The sequence below is a fragment of the Globicephala melas genome, chromosome 11 (genome assembly GCF_963455315.2).
Source record: "Globicephala melas chromosome 11, mGloMel1.2, whole genome shotgun sequence".
NCBI lineage: Eukaryota > Metazoa > Chordata > Mammalia > Artiodactyla > Delphinidae > Globicephala > Globicephala melas.
The window spans coordinates 5883818-5904469 of NC_083324.2; the positions used below are offsets into that span (position 1 = coordinate 5883818).

The following is a 20652-nucleotide window of genomic DNA, read 5'->3' on the forward strand; positions in this document are numbered from 1 at the left end:
TTCCCAAATGCTGGCAACTACTAATCTACTTTCTATTTCTATTGATTTGCCTAATTTGCCTATTTACTACAAATAGAATCATATATGACTGGCTTCACTTACTATATTGTATCATGTGTATTTCATTCCTTTTTATTGCTAAATACTATTCAATTACATGGATATACCATATTTTGTTTATTCACAAGTTGAATAACTTTTGGGTATATATATATATAGAATGGCATTAATGGATCTCATGGTAACTATATGTTTAACATTTTGAAGACCAAAGTGACTGCACCATATTACTTTCCTGCCAGCAACATACGAGGGTTCCAATTTCTCCACCTTCTTGTCTCTTTGAGGTAGCCATCCTAATGAATATGAAGTGGTAGCTCACTGTGGTTTTGATTTGCATTTCTCTAATGACTAAGTGTTGAGCATTTTTTCATGTGCTTCTTGACCATTCATATTATCTTTCTTCAGAGAAATGTAGATTCAAATTCTTGGCCAAATTTTAAATTGGGTTTTCTTTATATTGTTGAATGTTAAGAGTTCTTTATATATTCTGGATATGAGTTTCTTTCAGATATGATTTTGCAAATATTTTCTCCCATTCTGTGGGGTGTCTTTTCACTTTCTTGATGGGTGTCCTTTGAAGCACAGAACTTTACCTTCTTGATGTCCTATTTATTTTTCCTTTGGTTGCTTGGCCTTTTGGTATCATAGATAACAAACCAATTCTCACCCAAGGTTAAGAAGAGTTAGTATGTTTTCTTATTTAATAGTTTTAGCTCTTACATTTAGGTCTGCAATCCATTTTGAGGTGTTTTTTTATATGGTGTGACATAAGGGTCCAAATTCACTGTTTTGTATGTGGAAATCCAGTTGTTCCAATACTTTCTTGAAAAGGCTCTTCTCCCCCCGTTTAATTGGCGAGAAATGACCATAAATGTCAGGGTTCCTTTCTGGACTCTCAATTCTATTCTGTTGATCTATATGTCTACCTTTATGACAGTACTACACTGTCTTGATTATAGTAGCTTTGTAGTAAGTTTGGAAACTGGGAAGTATGAGTCTTCTAACTTTGTTCTTCTTTTTCAAGATTATTTTAACTATTCTGGGTCCTTTGCCTTGCCAAATGAGTTTTAGAATCAGCTTGTGTAATATAATTACTTAAAAAATTACTTTTTAATCTCTCTTGCTTTTAGAGGGCAAGATATAGGTTGAACTATTTGCATCTGTCCATAGCACAGTGATTTGCTCATAACAAATACTAATTATTAATTATGAAATGAGTGGATGAGAAAAACACAAACATCCCAAAGCCAACCAAATTATTCATACCTGAAGTATTCAGAGGAAACACATCCCAAATAAACCACAAGAAAAACTCCATCTTACCACCATTCACATCTTCCAGGCAATATGAAGTCCTTCCCCATCAACAACTCTTTAAATCCCCTGTATTACAAATGCACTGAGCTTCCACAATATGCTGTGTTCCCTAAAATCTTACAAGAAATGCATAAAATTTAAAGAGCAGAAGTTGCTACTTAAAATTTTAGCACCTTCCTTAGACATGCATAGAAATCCCAGAGCAAATCTAAAATCCAGGCACCTGATGCAAAATCCTAATAAATATATTCTACCTATTTAGAGAGGCCAGGCACCAATTCACAATCAAAGAAGTTATAAGGATTTGTCCCTTGCTTGGGTGGAGAAAAATTCACCAACATCCTCCTACTTAGAAGTGTGCAAAGTATATGAAACAATATGCTCATCTGGTATTTTTCGATGCCTGCCTGATCAGAAGAATCCCCTGGAACTTGACTGAAAAGATCTGAAGTAAGGCCAGAGCATGTGCATGTTTAACAAGAGCCCAGGTGATTCAGAGCCTTTGGAAGAAGATGCTTTCAGTTACCAACCTCATTTACCCCTTCCCGTGGTTTAATCTATACCCTCAGCATCACCTGTTGTATGTCAGAAAGCAGATGGAAGCAGTTAGCAAGCCTCTGCCTCCTTTCCACGTTTTTTATGCATAGTACCACCACACCCGGCTAATTCAGCCACATCTAAATTAACATCTAAATGACAAGATTTTATAAAGTGATTTCTCCATCCACTCTAAGGCCTCTTGACACGGCTCAAGGTACAGTCTTCCAACTTTGGGGACTACACACAGCTTACTCTAAACCCTTATTTGATTATAATATTTGCTGTCCATCTTTCCTTACAGGAGGGTATTAAACAGCTCTTTTTAAAAATTTTAATTCGACCTATTATAAAAGTAATAAGCATGACAGAAAACAAAAGAGCAAAAAAATAACCCGTACTCCCATAGCATATTTACTCCTGTCTTCCTATTTTTTAAAATATATTTAAATACTTAACTTCCTTTTAAACAGCCTTCCGAATACTATTGGCTTCTCAATCTCTCCCCTCCCTAGAGGGGGAAAAACTGCCAATTCCACAAACACACGAACACACACACATGCGCCTCTACTAGAGGGGCCAAACTTTGCCTGCCTCGCTGCATATTTTATTTTCTAAATTACATTGATGAAGGTTTTTTTCCTCTTAATGCTGAAAAGAATAAAGAAGATATTAAAATGGCCTGTATGAAAATCCAATCAGTGGTTGCCTGGGTCTGAGGGTGGGGATATTACCATAGAAAAGGCACAAAGTCAGTTTTGGGGATGGATGGAAAAGCTCTGGACCTCATTTGCGGTGGTGGTGGTCATATGCAAGTGTACACACTCGTCTAAACTCATTAAAATGCACGTTTAAACGGGTACATTTGACTGTACATAAGTTATGCCTCAAAAAAGGTGACTAAAAAAGGTTCATAACCTCCTTAACATTTTCCAAACAATACAGAAAGGTACAAAATGAAAGCATAAAGTCCCTATTGCCCCCAATCCCTCTGCCTCAAAAAAAAACAAAAAAAAACCACCAAAAAAAGCCCCCCCCAGCATCAGTTTCCAATGTAGCCTTCCAGGGAAAGAAAGAGTGTTCTACGAACAGACCAGCTCTACAACACGCGTCTCTTCGCTACCCCCTGAATATTTAAAAACCCCACCTGGGAAGCTGGGAGAAGTACAATTACCTGCGGTTTCCTGGCTCCCTTCCCTCTCTTCACCCCCAGGCCCCACAAAGGGCAGAAGGAGCTTGAGTTGAATCCCCGTCTTCAAACACCAGCGAGGCGCATGGTTGTACTTGCGCTTGGCTAACAAGGTCTCACGCCCCCTCAACCGGAAGGAGCAAAGATGAGCGCAGAGATGACGCACAAAGCCTCAGAGCCAGGCCTATATAGGCTCCCGGCCTCCCTCCCCCCTCGGGGCGATTCCCAGGGGGACAGTGGGCGGTCCCGGCCGGATTCATTACGCGCACCTGTGCGCATCTAACTATCGTCCAAAGGTTGGAAGGCAGGAACACCTGTTTGGGGGTGTGTCCTAGGGATTAGGAGTCCAGGGCCCTTTTGGAAAGAGAACTAGGGCCGGTGGGAGCACAAAACTCAAAAGCCATCACCAACGAGCAGGATTTGGTCCGTGTTAACTTGACGAGTCACGTGCTTTGTCCCATAGGATGCCATCAAGAAACCATCTTTATAGAATGAAGTCGTTGTTCTCAAACACCTAACGTCCCTGGAGGTTGTCATTCAGTGGATCTGGAACAGGGCTGGGAAATGTGTATTCTGGAACGGCTCCCGAGGTGATTCTGATGCACCATCCCTGGATTAGGCTGTCTTCCACTTAAAGGCTCAAGGACTCCAATTCTATGCCCAGATCCTCTGTTATCTCCTCCGGTCCATTCTCTGTACAGCAGCCAAACCTGATCACGTCACCGCTCCGCTTATGACTTTTCAACGGCTCTCCGCTGCCCCTGGGTTTAAGATGGCCTGTGAGGCCCTGCCTCTCCTCCTCTTCCCCTGTGCTCTCCCAATTCTCTACGTTACAGGGACACTGGTCGCCTTTCAGATTCTCAAACTCACCCATCTTCTCTGCCTCTCCTGTGCCTCCCCTAAAGTGCTAACCCCACTCCCTTCTCCCTCCATAGAAACAACTGCTCCCTCCTAACCCTGGAAGCCTTGCAGGAGGGCATGTCCTGACATCCTGTGGAAATGGTGGCCTAGGGGACTGAGCAGAGGAGCGACATCTGCTACGTGCCATCCCTGTGTCTGGCCCTCTGGAGTGTTTTCACATACTCATCTCATGTTGCCCTCACTACCATCCTGGGACTTTCCCCTGTATTCTAGATAAAGAAATCGAGGCTCAGGGAAGTGGCTTGGCTCGCCCAAGATTCTACAACTACCAAGTGGTAAAGCCAGGGATCTGAGTTCTGTTCCTTCTCTCCCAAGTCTAGGGGAAAATCAAGGAGAAGGTAAAAAGAACGGAAGAAAGAAAGAGAAGACCAGAGGAATTAAAAAACAAATAAACACCCCCTCAAAACCAAAAACTCAATATCAAGACGGCTGCCATCAGGGTCTGAGTGGATTAAATTATCTTCAGTCATTTATGCCCAGTCAGCTACAAAATAAATAGATCAGGAATAGAAAGGGGTCTCTTCCATTCTGGGCAGCCCCTCATGGTGTTTACACCTAAGCTGAGTGAAAGCGGCTTGAGCCCCAAGCCCACCTTGAGGTGGGAGATAGATGGGCTCCAGGTTAGACATTTACAACTGGCCTTCTGTTAACATTTCATGGGGCAGGAAAAAATGGGCTTCAGGCCGGACACTTACAACTCGCCTCCTGTTTGCATTTCCTGAGACAGGAGATAGGTGGGCTTCAGGTTAGACATTTAAAATCAGCCTCCTGTTTGCTCTCCGAAATGGAAGCAATGACAGAGACAGGGTAAAAAGCCAAGTTTTGTCTCCTGTGGATGCCTTAAGATAACAGTCATGGCAAAAACAAAGAGGGGCAAAACCTCGTTTGAGTAAAGGATCAAGGGATCTCCACTTCGCCCCTCCTTGGGGCAAGGGAGACACTACACATGTGTAGAAAGGCTCCTTGGGGGTCAAAAGTCAGGGGACAACTCCATGCCATGGTGACTCTTGCTTCTCCCAGATGCCTTCACGTCGGGGTCCATCTTGACTGTGGGGTAAGTGTGCACCTAAGGGGAGGGTCCTGAGACAAATTAGCCAGGGGGGGACAAAGCAAGATGATTGGCCAGAAGGGAGACAAAAACCTGGAAAACTGCCCCCTCATACAGGATTTAAACTTCCTAAAGGCGTTACTCTCTCTCTCAGTTCTCCCATGCGTCTTTCCACACGTACTTTGCTTTTCCAAGAAACTTTCTACTTTTCTCTTTACTTTCTGCCTCCTTGCCTGAATTCTTTCTTGACAAGCCAGGCTAGAACTGCGGGTTTAGGCCCTAGCCGCTGGCCTCTGTGGTCTAGCAGTTAGGACTCCCGGTCCGGGGACTGATATTGCTTCCAGCTACTGCTCACTGCTGCTCGCTGCAAGTTGCCGCTTACTGCTGCGTGCGTCCAAAATCAACCTCCCCTGGATGGGAAGTGAAGAGCCAATGCCCAGAAATAAACAGCCATTCTGAGAAGGCACAGTTGCAGCCACAGCAGAAACCTGCTGCTTTGACTTCACACCGGTTTCCAGCAGGCCTGGCGGTATTTCTAGAGCTTGGAGTTTGCATAAATAAGAGCTAACTCCAAACTCCGCATTGCTCTTGGATGTTGCAGAGAGTCTTAACCAAATTCAACGCCAAAATAAAGTTTAGCAAATGCAAAACCTCAGGCGCACCACAGAGGTCTTTGTTTCAGACAACAGCTTCAGCTCCCACCACTAACCCACCTCTCACTGTCAAACAGGGGCCACCAAGGGGCAGAAGAAGCAAGCTGGAAATGAGCCAGCGCCATCCTTAGAAAAATAGCGCAGGATGGAACTAATCCTTCCAACCCTTCCCTGCATGCTCACTGCTTCCAGAGTTTTACGAGATTCCTTGTAACTCCCTTTTTAGGAGGCTAGATAGGCGCCCACTTTACCATTTTAATTAAAAGTGAAAGAGAAAGATAAAAACATTTACAAATGTCCCTTATGTGGCCAGAACTGTGCTAATGTAATTTAATCTATAATGTAATTTAATCTGTACATGAATCCCAGTTGTTTAGTATATTATTATGCCCGTTTTAGTAATTTAAAATATGAAGTTCAGAAAGGATCAGTAACCTGCCCGAGGTCACACAGTGACAAGTGGCAAGAACCGCCTTGAACCCGTTTGTCAAATGGATGAAAATGAAATTAAGAGGCAAAGCTGGGATTCTAATCGGATCTGTATGATCCAGAGCCTTCTGGTTCCCTCCCACGCGAGCCTCCCAAACAGGACAGCCCCATCGGGTGAGCAAAACTCGTGGGGCACAAGTGACGTCCTTCAACTGATAAAATTACGCCCAAGTCCTCTTGGGCCAAGAGATGCTACCTGAGACGCTCTGGAACTCTGGCACTGTGTGTAATTTATCCCCCACTTTGTGTGCCAGGAGCGGGGAATGCCCCTCTCTTCTTCTAGGGCCTTGCACCCAGGGAAGCCCAGACCTTGTCGGATCTTGTACCCAAATCCCTCCTGTATTCAGGGGCCTCCCCATTGGAATGAGACTTCACCACATCTGAGTGGCTTGGGGTACATCCACCACCTTAGAAACTCCAAAGGCAAGTGGAACCAAACGCTTGTGCTGCGTGCCGGTCACCGAACTTCTCTGAACCTAATGGCGCTTTGGCACGGCGTCAGCGTTTGGGGATCACCTGCTGCAGGGATGACTGGAGGGAGGGGGAAGGGAGGATGAACAGGTCACAAACCACAGTGGCTGAAATGGTGAAACAGCAGACGTTTGGACTGTCTGTTCTTCCTGCCCTTTCCATTGCCATCAATTCGAGGGGTACAGAATCAGAGGGGGAAGGAGATTCCTTTTCTCGGGCTACATCTCAGGAAATACGCTCTTAGTGCTTATCTTCTTACCCTCCTTCCTCAGCAGTCAATCCGTCCACACCCCTAGAGGCACACCGAGGTCAGCATTTCGGAGCACGGTAAAGAGACCTTACTGAAAGCGAACGGCCTGAGGATTTGTGGGGCACAGCCTGTGCAGACAGGCCAAATCAAGAGCAGGCCGAGGCTTGGCTAGAGACCACAACTCTAGCTCGGCTTTTGTCTCACTGGGAGATTTCCCAGGCTGGTCCCTGCCCAGGTTCTGTCCTAGTTTGGGCTTTGTTCTACTCTTCTGAAAGTAACTAAAACAAAGAACTTGAAAGCCCAAGAGAACTATGGGGTTGGCAAGTCCAAACCCCTAGGAGGGGCATACCCATCCAGGGTCTTCATTCAGTAGTACTTGAGGACCAAGAGTCCATTTGCCCAAAGAGAAAAAACGTGAACTGCCTGGTCCATGTTGGTATCAAAGCAGGACTGCTATATTCATGACCATGGTTTTCAGACAACTACTGAATTGCCACGATGCTTTTCGTTCTCTGAGAGATGTCCAGTCAAATGATCAGCAGCTATATCGGCTGTTAATTTCTGTCACATTTCTGTCTCACCAGCCTGCACACCAACTTCCTGGAGACATCAGGAGTGGCCTCGACACTTGATAACTCCTGAACTGTGCCTCCCGCCAAAGAACCAGAAAAAGGGGTCTGGCCTCACAGAACAGTCACCACCCCGGGAGCCAGGAAAAGACAACCCCGCCACCTTTTTTTTTTTTTTTTAAATAAAAGATCCCACTTGCTGGGAAGCAGAGGGAATAACAGTATGCGCTAAGATCTACAGTGAAAAAGTTCTCTCTAGCAAAGAAGCCAGACTCCAAAGACCATGTATTATATTATTTCATTTACAGAAAGTTCAAAATTAGACAAAAGTCTCCCAAGGTGTTTGGAGCCAAGAGCTGCGTGTCTCTGTGTGGGAAGGAGGCAGTGATAATTGAGGAAGCATGGGGGGATGTCAGGGAACTTGATAACACTTCATTTTGACCTGCGTGCTGGGTACATGAGTGGTGTTCATTTTGTGAGAATCCAAGTTGTATACTTAATGATTTGTGTGATTGTGTATATTTTATACATAGATAAAAATGACAAATTAAAAAACATTCCCTTCATAGGCAGAAAGTGGCTTATACTCATTGCTGCCTGCTTGCAGAATCCCATCCACACACAGTGGGCCAGAGACTTTTTAAAAAGAACAAACCCATAAGCCTATTTTCTCACCTTCAAATGGTTTTTTCACGGTTTTCAAATGCAATAAGAGGTTGTTTCAGGCTGAATATCACTGAATTTCAGGGACTAATCAAGCCTTTTTCTGCACTTGGCCAATCTCTGGATAAGCCAAATTCGGCCTGTGGTCCCACGGAGAGATGGACTAAGTAATCCTCAGGCCTCCCAGGTCTGACACGGGGGAGAGCTGAGACGCAGAGAGCATGGGCGAAGTTAAGCAACTTTCCCCAGATTACACAATGAGTCGCTGGTGGGGGGCCTTGTGATTCTCGGTCCAAGGACTATCACTTTTCTACTACATCTCATTCCACAAGGGCCAATTAATAAACACTCTCCTTTGGGGAATGGAGAAAAAATGAGCCCAGGGAACGTCACTGGCTATTCTCTGTATACAAAGCACACAAAGGGGTTTACCGAGTTCCTCTCCAACAGGAAGTCATTTGTCTCAAGAGAGCCAGGAAAAGGAGGGGGTAAGTGCTGAGTCTGCATTGCAACACAGCCAGTGTTTTTGTGGAAACGGTGGTCCCCTAATCAAAACACAGTTGCATAAATGGACTCACTCCACTTCAAAAAGAAAAAAAAAAGAAGAAATTTAAAGCCTTATAAAATAGGGACCACACAACCCTGACTAATTTTAAAGCTCTTTCTCCACTGTCTTTTTTAGAAAGTAGCTAAAAATAAAGGCTTGAAACTTGAAATAATGTAAGCAAGTAATCTCACACACACACACACACACACACACACACACACACACACACACACACACACACTGGGCTTTTCCCATATATGGCTGCATTATTCTTCAGACTTTGAAAAGGCCAAATGAAGAGATGGCCAACAACCAAAATAATCCTTCAGACATTTGAAAACTAGGAGAAAGAACTAGAAGAGTGGGTGAATGACAAACAATTGCAAGGCTCCATGGGGGTAAATAACACTGAGAGGGATTAGTTGCCATAGTACTGTAAAAACATGGGCACATGCATTTTGACACCGGACCCCTTCTATAAAGAAACTGTTTTGCCCTCTGGCCTCAGCACTGAGAAAACTACAACTGCGGTAATTTAACATAAAGGACTTCAAGAAGGAAACCAGTGCAGGGGCACGACTGAAAATTTAATTAAGGGCCTTCTCAGCATGAAATCTGTAAAGGAGATGAGGGCACATCTCAAGGTCAGAAGAAAGGGAAGGAGACATGTGAAAAGGGATGAGGGTGAGGATTCAGATGAGCACGTCCACAGCAGAGGTTGGCTCTGGAGGACAGCTTCCTCATGGGGATGAGGGGGGCTTATTACAGGGCCTAGTGAGTCCTACTTGAAGTGTTTCTGCAGAAAAGATTAACCCATTCATGTCAAATAAATGCCACCTTGAGTGCGGCAGGCTGGAAAAGTCACATTTGCATGGTGATGTGTGCTTTCCCAAGCCTCGTCACAGACAATCCTGCACACAAGGTAAAGCACCTGCTTTTACTGATACAGAAACTGAGGCCCAGGGAGGTAAGTGACCTAACACAAATCCATGACAGGTGACGTAGGGCAAGTGGCCCAGAGCAGCGATTCGAAGCAAACTCTCCCAAAATGCAGGCCGGGGCTATTTCCACTCACAAAACCTCAGACGCAGCCCTGGTCAGAATGCCGAGTTTAGGTATGGATTTCGGCATATCCACTACCTCTGTGACCGTGCACAAGTAATTTCCCCTCTTCTGATTCAGACCCTCAACCAGAAAATGACAGGGCAGGTGTGCGTAGGCAGCGAGAGAGACGAACGCGACCTGCGTGAGTTACCCCGCTCTCTGCACGCGTTGGTGAGTCTGTCCTCACAAGCCCCCAGATGGGACTGTCGGGTGCTCTCACTGCTCCCCTAACTAGACAGCCTTCCTGCTACAGACTGAGATACACACACGGAACCCAGAGAAATGATTTCCGAAAAGTAAGACCAGAAAACCTCCAAAAGCATAGTGACGAAAACTGGTGAAAAGGCAACACGAATTTAACATTTTCATCCCACTGCTTTTTTTCTCTCTCGCTCTCTATGGGTGGACCTTCCCTATGATGCCTCAGATTCTTTTTTCTGAAAAGACACCCCACTGTCTGGTGACACTGTGCACTTCCAATGGCTTTCCCATGCATGCCCAGAAAGCCTTCTGTTATTTGGCTTCTACTATTTATTATTTCTTAATTATTAAGGAGTCAGTAATAATAAACAACAGCAACAAAACTAGCAGCACCATTTACTGAGGGCTGTGACGTACCAGGCACTGTCGCTAAGCCCTTTCTGTATAACATCACTCATCTCTACTGCTACCAGCTGAGGTCGGTATTCTTGACTCCATTTTCTAGATAAGAAAACTAAGGCTCAGAGAAGTTTAATGACTTGGCCAAGGAAGGCCATCTTAATAACTGCCGGGCTGGGATTTAAGCCGCTGTCTGGTTGGTTCCAAAGCCCGTTCTCTCTTGTTCTACTCCATCACGAGGCCCCTAGTCAACATGCTAAATGCTAAATCAAGACTCTGGGTAATGCTGCTTGTTCAGGATTTCTTCTCGTCACCATCCTGCAGAATGGGATCTCCTCCAGGTGCTCATAAAGAATTCCCACTGAAATACCAGGTAAGCTGGAGGGTAGAGAGGGTGGAGACGAGGTGGGCTGGAATGACCCCAAATACTTTCCCACTGCACCACTGGGATCGGGTCCAGAATTGTGATTTCATTCCCAGTCACTAACCTGGTGAGGCACGAGCCCGAGAGAGGTTGGAGGCTCATTCATGCGGTCGTCACTGCTGCTGGCAATGGCGTAGCCCCTGAGAAAAGGAAACCATTAGAGCTGTTCATTTCATAAAAATCTATGTTTAATTCCTGTGAGGACGATCTGGAGGAGGTCCACATAAGATTTATAAGGATAACTGAACACCCCTTGCTAGGCAGCATAAGCTAGGGAAAAAAAAACCCTAATTTCCCTGGGAGGAAGGCAGAAGAATAGTTTAAAAAAGAAAAAGCTTGTGTTTTAGAGTCAGAAAGACCAGAGCTTGTGAGCACAGGCAAGTTGCTTAATTTCTCTGTGCTTCAGGTCCATCACCTATAAAATAGGAATAAGACAGTTGTGAGAAATGAATTAGGAGTAAGTCAGATAAATTGCCAAGTGCAACATCTGGCTAATGTTAACTCCCTTACTCTCAAATAGTCTTGTAAAACACCACAGCACACTGTTGAATTGAACTGAAATTTTGAAACAGAAAACCTTCCAACCTTAACTTGCTGGGGTGATGTAAATGCTACCACGATGGAGGAAGGAGAAAGAAAAGCGAGGGATTAATTGGGCAGAACGAATACTCCCTCCCGAATAACAGTCTGATGTTTACTTACGTTACAGAAGAGACGTGACACAGACCCTGGTTTTAGCCTATGACCAAGGCAAATGTGGCAGACAGAGGGGTCAGTGTCAAGGACTCAGAGCCAGCTCTGAAAGATTTTAACCGAAATGCTTCCTGTCAGAGGGCCACAATAAACATAGGTGCCAGGGGGATGACAAAGATGAGAGGAAGACAAAAAAAGCTGCTTATTTTCATTTAACTCTGAAGCATCTATACTGTTACATATGCTACCAACATAGTACAGAGGCTATCTTTTCAACTTCAGAGAAGAACTCTGAGTTATACAGTAAATAGAATATTCATGTTGATTTCTGAGAACCTGAAAAACAAATCTTTCAAAAATTCAATTCTTTCCTGCCTGTATTACAAACAGCATAGCAGAGTGATTAAAAACAGAGTTTGGAGCCAAACTGGGCTGTGCTTAATCCCAGCTTTACTACTTATCAGCTTCATGAATTTCAGCAACTTAGTTATCTTCGCTATGCCTCAATTTCCCCATCAAAAATGGGACAGATAAGAGTTCTTTCCTAATCTGTTTGCTATGAGGATTAAATGAATTACTATTTGTAAAGTGCTTAGAATAATGCCTAGCACAACGTAAGCACTAAGTAAGGGTTGAAAATAAGACAAATCACAATGTGTTTGTCACACAGTGAGGTGTAAATACCTGTTTGGCTCCAGTTTGCCTTCACTATATCACACTTGAGAGCACGGTCTCCAGCAGATATTGAGAGAGTCTTAAGTTGTTTACTAAGTTTTCTTTTGCTTCTCTCTTTTCTTCATTTTCTTTCCTTTCCTTTTCTCTTCTTTTCCTTCCTTCTTTCTTTTTCTAAATTACTGACTCTATTTTTTAAAATTAATTTAATTTTTGTCTCACTTTTATTTATTATAAGATGAATTACTTCTGTTATTTATAAGTCATAAAGTAAGATCTTCTCCTTGCTTGGAGAAGAGAGGGTGTCTAGACCACAATTGTGCTAATTTTTATATCTGTAATATAACATATATACAATGTGTTACACATAGAGACTACCGAAAGGCCCAAGGTCAAGTTGAAACAAAACACACCAGCCTACTCCTTGCCTTCCTCTCACATGCAAGCCTAACCCTATGAGTGCTTAATAAATTAAAAAATATTTTTATAACTGGTGTGGCATTGGTGGACTAAGTGGTCAGGACCAGTCCCCTCATTGAGAACAAACAGGAAAGCTAGACAAAGTACACAAACCTCCGTTTGAAAGCATCAGAGAGCTACCACAGTAAGGGAGAATTACAGAGCTAAGGTTTATAAGAGGAGGGAAGCCCACAGAGGTAAATCAGGCATTTGCAAGGGGAATTTTCCCCCATAAAATGATTGTCAATGTCCAAAAGCAGTGGCCACAAGCTCAGAAGCTGAACAGTGATACTCACTGACTCATGAGGCTGATGGGAAAATCCAGAGTTGAGGTCTGCCAATAAGGAGGAACCATGGGAAATATCCAAGGCTTTGGATTGGGATCATACAGGGGTGCATCCTCAGACTAACGGTGAACCGGAAATAGATAAGCCCTAATTGGATAAAATGTTCTAGGATGGTAGTCCCCTTGGCCTAGCAGTTTGCCAGAAAGAAATGTAAATCACATCTCTGTAATTTTTCAAATATAATGTCCAGTGCTCAATCAAATATAGCCAAGAAGATACAAGGAATTGAGGAAATTTAAATATTGATTGGATATGTGGTAATATTAGGAAATTGCCTTTAATTTGTTTTTATATGTAAAAATAGTAAAGATACATACTAAAAAGATATATTTTCATGAATGAAAGCTATGTCTTGGATTTGCTTTAAAATAAGTCAGTGGAAGGAGAAAAACTGTGGACAGTAGTACAGATAAATGATGACTGGTAATTGTTGAAGCTGGGTGGTGCATACAAGGTGGTTTCTACGTATATACACAAATTGTGTGTGCGTGTGTGTGTGAGAAAGAAGATATCTGTATCTATCTATCTATATCTCTACCTATCTATATATATCTTTTCATATATGTTTGAAATTTCCATAATGAAAAGGTTTTGTTTTTTTTAAAAAAACCAAAACCAGGTATATGAGGAGACAATACATAACCAAAAGCCAATAAAAACAATAGACAATAGGAACAGACTCATAGGAGATCCCATTAATGGACATTACTGATAAGGACTTAAAAGAAAAACACGATCAAATGTGTTCAAAGAATGAAAAAGACCAAAATCACAATTTTGGCAGAGAAGAGGGTATGTATAAGATAAGATCAGATGGAAACTCTAAGAGTGAAACATATAATTATGAAATTTAAAACTCAATGGATGGTTTAAAGCATAGACACAGAAGAAGGAAGAATTAGTAAACTGGAAGATAAGCCAAAACCAAATAGCCAGACAAGTAAGGAAAGACAAAATTATGGAAAGTACAGAAAAGAGCATAGGCTGATTCTAACATGCAACTGGGGACTCGAAAGGGGCAGAAGCAATGTTTTAGGAGATAATGGCTGAAAATTGTCCACAGTGGGTAAAAAACATCAAGCCATGGATTCAAGGGGCACTAAAAAGCACAATCAGAATAAATACAGAAATAGGTATACAATAACAAATAACAGAATTAGGTATGTGTTCCCAACTTCTGAAAACCAAAGACAATGAGAAAATCTTAAAAGCAACTGAAGGTAGGGGAAGAGGGAGAAAAACAAATTGTATCAAAGGAGTAGCAACCAGGTACACACCTTACTCCTCAACCAGGATAAGGGCAGCCAGAGACAACAGGAGTGCACTCTCAACTTGCTAAAGGGAAATTACCACCAGTCTGGAATTCTGTACGCAGCAAAAATAGCTTTCAAGCGTAAAGATAAAACAAAGACATTTTTGGACAAACAAAAACTGAAATATCTTTGTCGCTGGCATTTCTAAAGGCAATAATAAAGGGTATTCTTCAGGCAGAAGGAAAATGCCCTTGGATGGAAGCTCAAGGTCACAGAAAGAAAAGTAACAAAAAGGAAAATATTAGCAAAATGAAATGAATACCAACTATATAACAATAATAATATCTCCTAGAGTTTAAAATACATACAGAACTTTTTTTTTGCGGTACGCAGTCTCTCACTGTTGTGGCCTCTCCCGTTGTGGAGCACAGGCTCCGGACGCGCAGGCTCAGCGGCCATGGCTCATGGGGCCAGCCGCTCCGCGGCATGTGGGATCTTCCCGGACCGGGGCACGAACCCGTGTCCCCTGCATCGGCAGGCGGACTCTCAACCACTGCGCCACCAGGAAAGCCCCAGAATTGTTTTTAAATGAATGTGCAGACAGTACTGGGCGCCTGCCCAATGTATTCTCCACTTCTATCTCACCACAGTTTCACTGAGAGAGGCAACATGCCCAGCCAAAGGACTACATTTGTCCGTCTTCCTTGCAATTACGAGTGCAAGGTCATGTGATATAGGAGTTTTAGAATCAATGGGCAAGTCTTCCCGGAGAGCCTTTTAAAAGGGGGCAGCCTCAGCTGAGCACAACTTTCATCCTTTGGACATTCCTTTCCTCTTACGTGTAACACAGAAGCAACACTGTTGGCAGAGCAGCCATCTTGTGACCACAGGTGACAAGCATAAGGAAGGGAGCTAAGCGTGGCTGAGTGAGTGCTAAGGAAACAGTCCCCGATGGCATATCGGAGCCTTTGTACCAGCCCTGGATGCTGCCTCTGAGCTTCTTGCCGCATGAGAAAAATCAAGCTGTACGCTTTGGGCTAAGTCACTTTAGATGGATCTGTTACATACAGCTAAATGCAATTTCTATCATATGTAATTCACGTATTGCCTTACAAGTGCTCAGGGCTAAGGAGATCAAAACATATTAAGAGGATAAATGCATGAAGGTCCTAAGGCCACTACCAAAATTTTTATCCTTCCTTATTATCAATTACCAATTAACTCTAGGAGAGTTCAGTTCCAGAAGGATGCAGAGATACAGCTCCAAAGATCACAATGACAAGTCCTCCAGGCCAAAGAATCACACTGGGTTTTTTTAAAATCTTGTTTTTTTGAGGATGGAAAGCGCAATATAATTCTCAGAAAATTCAGACTGAGAAAAGGCCAAGGGAGATACAAAAGCTTTCTTTGCTTAAACACCCATCTCTAAAAGGCAAACTCACCCTTCTGGATGCTGCAAAACGGAAACCATCAACTCCACCGCCAGGGCTCCTGCAATCATGGCCAGTCCTGGACGACTCACAGTGCACTGCTGGTCCAAGGTCCGGTCTCTGGTTGACTACAGAGAACAGTCACTGACGTGAATGCAAAGTTCTGTTCCACCCAACGCCAGCTGTGTGAAGCATGAAACTCCTCCACAATAAAGCTCTATCACATACCAGACGCTCACTGTTGGCAAAGATCAGTCAGCCTCACATAATACCATTTCTTGCAAGTACCAAGAAAATCAAAATATACAAGTTAGGTAACTAAATGAGGTAATACATTAAGAAGGACTAGCAGTTATAAACAAATTAAAGATGGGGGGCCCAGCTGCCTCACACATGGAGTGGCGTCCTGTACTCTTAACTGAGTACCCTTAACCACCCTTCTTCACATAAGAGGATATTTTTGTCTTTATACTGGGAAGACACAAAAGCCAGTCATCCAGAAGAGGTGTAAATCAGTGAGGAACAAGTTTTAATAGAAGGTGAAAATGGAGGGGAGGGTACAGACAACACCTCTGCTTTGTTTCACTAGAAGTGATCGCCTTTTCTGATGAAAGACCATTCCTGCTCACCCTGCTTCCATGGCAGCATTAAGAACACAGAACCTTACGCTGGAACAGTGTAGTGCTTGCTGCTCAGAGCACTTCCACGTTTGAACCACCTTGCACTGTTAATAGTCAGGGCAAGTATTCGTCCCTCCCCTACTGGGGTTGGCAGATAAAATACAAGATGCCCGGTTAAACTTGAACTTTAAATAAACAACAAATAATCTTTTAGTATAAACAGATCTCGAATATTGCATGGGACACACTTATACTAAAATATTATTCGTTATTTACCTGAAATTCAGAGTTAACTGGAAATCCTGTATTTTGACAAGCTGAGTCTGACAACCTTCTGGGCCTCAGAGTCCCATCCTGCAGAAGCACAGGGAGCCTAACAGACTTATTTGGAATAATCCCGTGAGGCTGGACTGCAGTCTGGGTCTTCAGACTCCTCATTTAACACCCTCTTCACTAATATACCCTAAGAATCCACACAGAATACAGCGCGAAGCGCTGCCAGGAACCAATCTAGCCTGCAGTTTCCTTGCTGAGCTTTCCATAAAAATGGTTTGTTGCTGCGTTTACATTGGCGAACAGGGAAGAGCTGGACACAGTTGATGATGTCAAACAAGGCTCATAGAGGGATAAGGCCCTGCCCCGCCCCCCAAATGGAGAATTTTTCTCTGTTAAAAGACAATATCTAAATAGTCGTAAAGGAAAGAACTGGGTCTCTCCACTCTAGTGGGCAAGACGGTTGTAGGAAATATTTGGAATAACAAAGAATTCCACTTACATCTCCCGGGGCCACCACATCATTGCAGAAATAGCAGCCAAGTTTGTAGCCAGGGATGTTGGCAAAAAGTGATGGGCCCAGGAGGTCGGCAGGTGCCACAGGGTGGCTGGGACACAAGTCCCCGTCTCCCTGCTGCTTCGGCTTCTTCAGGCCATGTCTCATAACAACAAATGTGTCAAATCCCAAGGCAGCATTGATGACCAGCTGTGAGTTTCAAGGAATAAAAGGCTAGAGTTAAGAGACACATATTTTAAGCCATGGCTAACTTCATATTTGGTCCACTTAAAGAATTTATTTTATTAGTGTTTGCAGTAAATGTTTGCATATGACTATAATTAGATTCTAGAAGCTAATGTTGGTAAAAGTTACCCAAGACTGAGGGCTTATTAGATGCAAAAGACTTGACAAGTGATTAACATAAATTATCTCATTTGGTTTCATTTAAAATTCCCAGCAAACATTTCCTATTTACAGATGAGGATACTGAAAGTCAGAGAGGTTACTTCTGTAACTTGCCCAAGGTCACTTAGCTGGTAAAAGGTAGGTGTATAAAACTGTCTCGATAGTTCTCAAACCCATTCTTTCCAGCATTATGCTATCCTCTGTTATTTCTACAGAGATTTTTTTCCATAATAGCTTTATTGAGATATAATTCACATACCATATAATTCACCCTCCACATAGGATTTTTTTTGAATATTTTCTTTCTTTTTTAAAATTTATTTATTTATTTATTTATTTTTGGCTGCATTGGGTCCTGGTTGCTGCGCGCAGGTTTTCTCTAGTTGCGGCAAGCGGGGGCCACTCCTCGCTGTCGTGCGCGGGCCTCTCATTGCGGTGGCCTCCCCCACTGCGGAGCACGGGCTCCAGGCATGCGGGCTTCAGTAGTTGTGGCTTGCGGGTTCTCGAGCGCAGGCTCAGTAGTTGTGGTGCACAGGCTTCATTGCTCCGTGGCATGTGGGATCCTCCCAGACCAGGGCTCGAACCCGTGTCCCCTGCATTGGCAGGAGGATTCCCAACCACTGAGCCACCAGCGAAGCCCCCACATAGGTCTTTGAGGACAATTTTTTTCATTTATACTGTAAGAACGTCTCTTAGTTGTAATTTAACTTATTCTCCCAAATTTATGGTTAGACAGAAAGTTAGAAAAAATCAAGGAAAACCATACCAGAAAACAAAAATCACTCACAATCTCACAGCTCAAACAATTATTATTAATAGTTTGAAGTATTTCCCTGTTATTTTCGCTCTCTCTCTCCCTTTCCCTTCCTCCCTTCTTCTTGCCACCCTTTGATAAACGTAGATATCTTTACATATATAAACAGAGTTGATAAAAAAATATATATATACAATATTATATCTTGCTTATTTAACATAATGTGGTATTTTCCATGTTATTAAAATTCTTTGAAGACATAACCGTGAACGGCTGCATACTATTCCCTCACACATATGTACCGTGATTTATTGGGTTGACCAAAAGGTTCGTTCGGTTTTTTCCGTAAGATGACTCTAGTAGCAGTTAGTTGTCTTTAATGTCATTCGAAACAATTTTGTTAGATTGTATGTGACAGCTGTCATATCAGCATGTGTTTAAAAAAAGACATGAAAATTAGTGAATTTTTGTGTAGCCATTTTAATACTGAAGATGAAAGAAAAAAGCAACATTTTCGGCATATTATGCTTTGTTATTTCAAGAAAGGTAAAAACGCAATCGAAATGCAAAAAAAAAGATTTATGCAGTGTATGGAGAAGGTGCTGTGACTGATCAAATGTGTCAAAGGTGGTTTGAGAAGTTTTGTGCTGGAGATTTCTTGCTGGACACTGCTCCACGGTCAGGTAAACCAGTTGAAGTTGATAGCGATCAAATTGAGACATTAATTGAGAACAGTCAATGTTATAACACGCGGGAGACAGCCAACATACTCAAAATATCCAAATCAAGGGTTGAAAGTCATTTGCACCAGTTTGGTTACGTGAATTGCTTTGATGTTTGGGTTCCACGTAAGTTAAGTAAAAAAAACCTTCTTGACTGTATTTCCACATGTGATTCTCTACTTAAACGTAATGAAAACGTTCCGTTTTTACAACAAATTGTGACAGGCAATGAAAAGTGGATACTGTCCAATAATGTGGAAAGGAAGAGACTATGGGGCAAGCGAAATGAACCACCACCAACCACACCAAAGGCCAATCTTCATCCAGAGAAGGTGATGTTGTGTATATGGCGGGATTGGAAGGGAGTTCTCTATTATGAGCTCCTTCCGGAAAACCAAACGATTAATTCCAACAAGTACTGCTCCCAGTTAGACCAACTGAAAGCAGCACTCAACGAAAAGAATCTGGAATTAGTCATCAGAAAACACATAATCTTCCATCAGGATAACTCAAGACTGCATGTTTCTTTGATGACCAGGCAAAAACTGTTACAGTTTGTCTGGGAAGTTCTGATTCATCTGCCATATTCACCAGACATTGACCTTCAGAATTCCATTTATTTAGGTCTTTACAAAATTCTCTTAATGGAAAATTTCAATTCCCTGGAAGACTGTAAAAGGCACCTGGAACAGTTCTTTGCTCAAAAAGATAAAAAGTTTTGGGAAGATGGAATTATGAAGTTGCCTGAAAAATGGCAGAAGGTAGTGGAACAAAAGGGTGAATACGTTGTTCAATAAAGTTCTTGGTGAAAATGAAAAATGTGTCTTTTATTTTTACTTAAAACTGAAGGCACTTTTTGGCCAACCCAGTGTTTAAACATTCAGTTCTTTTGGCCCTTGAAGTTGTCACTGACCCAACAGTAGTGAATGAGACAAAATCTTTGCCCTCTTGGAGCTTACATTCTATTGTGAGTAGAGTGTCCCTTCCAGTAAAGGACCTCACAGGGTGGTTATGAAAATTAAACAGTAAAGGGTAACAATTATGCTGGATGATGGTGCATAAGGCAGAAACAGTCTCTGGAGGAAGCCCTCTTGTACCAGGTCACTAGGCCACACAAAGCACCTTCTGCTCTGGAGGGGGCAGATTGGGGACACTTCCCCCTGGGGAGATGATGCATTAAGTCACCACCAGAGGACCCACACTCTACCTTTCTCTTGCTCGCGGCGATGACGGCGGGCAGCCATCGGCTCTCCCGGGTGTCCATCAGCAGGAACACGACATCATGGCCTTCGACGAGCTGCTCTAGCCGCTCCACATCCCTGCGGGCCTGCTCCAGGGTGACGCTGGAGAAGTTCACTGGGTGTCCCGGCATGGGGATGCTCATGTTGAACCCTCTGGCGTTCTGGGGACACACCAGAGAGAGGGGGGTCTGAAGCAAAGGGACAGGCGGGATCTCAGAGCCCGCATCTCCCGGTCGCCGCAAGTGTGCACGCATGGTCGCTTACAGCCTGAAATCTCTCCATCATGACCACTCTGCCTTAGCCTTCTGCTGCCTGTGCCCCCAACCCTCTTCACCTCTTCAACCTAGACCACACTTTCCTGTCACCCAGGGTCCCTGAATCTGGACAGAGCAGCAAACAGAGACACACGGATCCTAGTTCCAAAGTGGGTGGGGGGCAC

At 43.3% G+C, this 20652-nt stretch overlaps 1 protein-coding gene across 11 annotated transcripts in view; it reads right to left on the bottom strand.

Moving 5' to 3' along the window:
• Window positions 1-20652, bottom strand: part of ATG7 (autophagy related 7) — a 328672-nt gene that overhangs the window by 161844 nt on the left and 146176 nt on the right. For all 11 annotated transcript variants that reach the window (XM_070046586.1, XM_070046585.1, XM_070046584.1 and 8 more), the window contains 4 exons: window positions 20180-20374; window positions 17095-17298; window positions 15712-15827; window positions 10910-10985 (listed from right to left, as the gene is read on the bottom strand). In XM_070046586.1, coding sequence (XP_069902687.1) covers window positions 10910-10985; window positions 15712-15827; window positions 17095-17298; window positions 20180-20374 — 591 coding nt within the window. The remainder of the gene's footprint in view (window positions 1-10909; window positions 10986-15711; window positions 15828-17094; window positions 17299-20179; window positions 20375-20652) is intronic.